Source organism: Dendroctonus ponderosae, unplaced genomic scaffold (genome assembly GCF_020466585.1).
Source record: "Dendroctonus ponderosae isolate FM_Combo_2020 unplaced genomic scaffold, Dpon_F_20191213v2 Dpon_F_20191213_2, whole genome shotgun sequence".
NCBI classification, from domain to species: domain Eukaryota; kingdom Metazoa; phylum Arthropoda; class Insecta; order Coleoptera; family Curculionidae; genus Dendroctonus; species Dendroctonus ponderosae.
This window is the reverse complement of record NW_026018165.1, coordinates 709,393-713,851: the sequence shown is the minus strand read 5'-3', so window position 1 is coordinate 713,851 and position 4,459 is coordinate 709,393. Positions and strand designations below refer to the sequence as shown.

Genomic DNA, 4,459 nt, shown 5'->3' with positions numbered 1-4,459 from the left:
AACAAACAACTCAAATTAACGAGATGGTGCGAGAGTTGGAAAACTTGCAAAAGGTAATATTAAATTTAGACACCCAATTAGCAGAAGGGCGGGCCAAATTGGCTGCTTCTGTTAATGAAGTTCGAAAAGAGGTCGAACGAAACAGAATAATGAAAAAAGCCCTCCAAGCTCTCAGAATGGACATACACCATGCCAGTGGATTTATTCAAAATGTGCCAATGCTGCAAAAAGTAGTCCGAGTAAGTAAATTTTAATTGCAAATTGGATGTGAGTTACTAAATACAAAAATTTGCCCCCGATTTTATCAAAGCGAGCACTAAATGCATGGAAGATTCTTAGTGACAAAAAATTCTTAATTGTAAACGTCTCTTCTTATTTTAAGACAATGTCTTGTTTTTTTTTTAAGCTGTAGCCTAAGTTATGACTTCAATGTCCAGCTTTCGAACCATCATTTTGTGAGTTTTCCTGCAGGTTTACGGTTGATTGGTTCCTCCTTTTTTGCAATTTTCGGTAGTCGATTATCATACATTCTGTCGACGTGGTCTCTCGATGCTCGTCTTCTTATTCTGGACCATCTCACAATGGAAATATGGAATGTTACATTGGGCTCTGATATCGGTGCTTCTTATTCTGTCTCTTAGCGTTTTGCCCGTAATTGGTCTTAGCGTCTGCATTTTGGTTGTTCTTAGCAGTTGTTTAGTAGCGGCTGTTTCTACTCGTGTTTCTGTGGTGTAGGTCATAATAGGTCTTACACACGTCTTGTAAATTTGCGATTTGCCTTATTGATATATTGTACATACTTTCCTGACTGTGTTTCAATTCCAAATCAAAATCAATTCCTGGGCTTCAGTCATTTATTGTCTATTTATCAATTAAAATACGTTTAGGTGTTTTCCACCATTATCAGTTTCTATGTGTAGCGTTGTTGCTACTTTAAGCCTTGGCATATATTTGATATTGATGTATTTATTTGCCCATATTATGTTCCGGATATATYATGATACCTTGGCTGCTGCTGTTGTTTGTGTTCGGAATTCTTCGCTAAGGTTTCTATTATTTGTGATATTAACGCCTAGGTATTTGAAAAACATGWTATGTGCTACACACACTTTTATTGTAGTCCGATATCTCACACTATCTTGGTTACCTTCACATTGTCAGATACTTCGTTTTCTAGCCAGAGATCACGATGTTTACATATTGCTTTTTAATTATTTTGCAGTTCTTCGTCACCAATCCTTGCTTTAATATCTCTCAAAATCACAACTTTCTCTGCTTTCGCTATCCTGCCAAGATTTTTCTCGGAACTCGTCGTAAAACTAATCTCCCTCTTTTCGGGGTTTAGTGGTATCAGAGTATACACTTATAGTATTTGGCTTGGTTGCCTTCGTAAACTTAATCGTAGTAAGCAGTAATGTGTAACTAACATAGCAGATATCTAATATGTTTTGCTGGTACTTCTCGTGCACTAACACACCCACTTCTAAAGCCGCTCTGTCATCTTTTGGTCTTACGCTGTAAACCAGTATATGCTCTGCAAATTGTATATTTCCTTGCTCTTCTTTTTCGTCTCGGACAAAGCACATGTATCTATATCATGATTCTTTAGCTCTATTATTATTTCCTGGTCTTTATTCATTAGTGATGTGACATTCCAGGTGGCTACTCGTAGCTTATCTCGTTTCCAAATTCGTCGTTTTTTTATTCTTGACGAGTCGTCTTAAGTTTCTTCTGATCTATTCGAGACTACTCTCTTTGTTCTGTGAGCCTTTTTTGGTTCTTTACCCAAGGTAGGTTGTTAGCTTCACCTCAGAACCCTGTTCATTTCTGAGTCTCAACCTGAGCTACTCAATTCACGCAACATACATGTAGACAGAGCTAAAATTGTAAACTCACATTATTTATTACGGAACCCATGATATCTGCCTCTCTGTATTAAAAATTTATCTCGTTCATATTAGAGAGCGGAATTTTATCTTAGTTCGAAATTTTTTACAAAAACCATATTTGACATGTTTTGCATCATTTAGTACTACGTGGCAATTTAAAGTTTTGGTGAACATTTGTCTATCGATATGGTTTGAGAAACTTTCTCGTAGGCATCGTCCAGACCCAATAGTATTTCACTCTGAGTTAGATGGCAATGCAGCCTAGCTGTTTATCCACTAAAGTGTTTCTCTCAACGCGGAGGTTGAATATTTCGAAACACTACGGTGATTTCTATCCTATTACCGTGTCGTCATATTATCGTGTCTTTATCCTTCAGTGCCTTTGTGTATTCAACGAATTCGAGCAGCTTTTTGAAAGAGGTACCCATGACCCCTTGGAACAACTCCACGACCTCTTCTTGACCAGTATATTTTGTGTAGAAATGTTTAATCTAAATTATATCCTCTACAGGCTAGACACTACTACGTGTCTACACTATTGATTATACAGACCCATTAGACCCAGATTAGACAGAAATGTTTTGTGTATTGAGCAGAACAGTCTAACGCCGGATCTCACCTTGAAATATACCACAAGCCGGCTCTTGGTCAGCCCTGATTGCTCAGCCTCTGTCTTGGCATGTACCGCAGCGGCGTTGTTTCTTGTACCTACTCCTGCTTGGTTTAGTCACCACCCAAGTGAGTCTTGTCTAGTCTAAGTTCCCGTCCAGGCCCTAGAAAACTAACTACTTCTACACAGTCTAGCCGGCATTGCACGACTTCAGAACTTTGATTGTGGTTTTATTCTTACTTTCGATACTAGTATGTCTACTTGGCTACTCCGTTGGCTCTCTTTCTCTCATTTTTGGGCGCAAGTTGAGATTGCTACTTTGTTCGCTTGGATATCAGTAGTGAGAATACCAAGGGTTTTAATTATTATTTTCCGAACTGTTCCTCTTTCGACTATACCAACTCCTGTCCCGGGTCTGGTTTTGGTGCCTCCCTTCTTTTGCTCGGCATTTGACAAATGTTTATGAAGGTTATGAAGAACAGACTCATTTGTACGGTGGACTGCCTACATCTATCCTCCTTGATTCGCTTTGCTTGAGTGTTCAAGTTTCAAAAAGCTCAGTAAACCTTAACAATATTAAAAAATATTATCATTTTTTTATTACATTTAAAATATTTTTTTAATGTGATTTTTACTATACCTATTAAACTAATTAATAAATTATGAGAATTGATGTTTTCTGCCGGTGTCTATTGACCGATAAACCCGTGCACCTAAACTGTAACTTTTTTACGAATTAGCATCACAGTTGCAAACCGACCAAAACTAATTGATAAAATCAGGAATTATTCAAATAAATGTTGCATACAAGAAGCCCAGTTCCTCGCAGTTTTTTGGGCCAATAACGAGTCTTCTTTCATGTGAACAAACAAGTGCTTATCAAAACATAATATAATACTTATTAGATATTCTACAACACGCTTAGGTTGAAGCTGTAGGAGAACATCCAATTCAGTAAAAGACATTTGTACATAAATTTTTCATAAACTTTTTTTATTCAAATGACACTTAAAGAGATGTTTGAGAGAGAGTTTTATTCACTGATTGCTCATCCATAAATGCGTGAAATGGGAGACATGTTTTTTGCTGTGTAACAAGCAAGCACTCACAAAATCGGCAGATAATTTGCAAGGCCACATTTTAGGAAATGTACCACAAGTACAACGCTGACAAAGATTTTGAGGTAAGTCAAGCGGAAGACACCGAAGCCAAAAGTGAATTTCTGCGACAAAGAGACTTTCTGGAACGTACAGTTGCAACATTGCATGCTCAGGTAAATAAATCGACTTCGAATATTAGCCACTTAAAGGCAGCCATCAAACACTACATTTAAGTACAGGGTGTTCCAACGATAAAGTAAAGAAAGCTTAGGCTTAATCGGTAATATACAGTGTGGTCCAAAGAAAAGGTCGCACCCCTATTTATGACTCCCCTGGTAGATTTAGAAAAAACGCTCAAACACGTCGCATTTGAGTTTTAAGGTGGCGTCTTGCTGACCATCACTGCATTATACAGGGTGTTTCATAAACAAGATACTACGTCACACTTTTTATTTTCAAATGGAAACCAACTAATTTTATGTCATTTTTTGATCCTGCCAGAAGTTTGTAGTAAATTTGGTATGACATGTTCTACACCCATCTTCAACCGGTTCAGTTTTATTTGCGTTTGTTGTTGAATGATCGAGATATTGAGCCGTTCGGAAGTATCGGACATTGCCGTTTCTATGGATGCTTTTGACAGTTTAGTCAAAACAACTGTCAAGTGTCAGTTCGAGTAGCCGTCAAGTGTCAGTGTGGGCTTGACTGCTCGTTTTGATTAATAAATTAATTTAAAACTCGAACCCTAATTTAAAACTCGAAATTTGCAACCAACATTTAATAATTTCCTTTAAATTAAATAAATGAAGTATTAAGCAAAAATAGTATTTATTACGCAAACATGTGGACTTCAATGTGGT

The 4,459-nt window shown here is 37.3% G+C and overlaps 1 protein-coding gene across 1 annotated transcript in view; it reads left to right on the top strand.

The window, feature by feature from the left end:
* The window catches only part of LOC109544714 (cilia- and flagella-associated protein 57), a gene marked incomplete in the record, with an annotated part of 73,226 nt that overhangs the window by 55,207 nt on the left and 13,560 nt on the right, over window positions 1-4,459 (top strand). Inside the window, 2 exon segments of the mRNA XM_048663853.1 lie at window positions 1-239; window positions 3,644-3,772. Of these exon segments, the coding sequence (XP_048519810.1) occupies window positions 1-239; window positions 3,644-3,772 (368 nt within the window).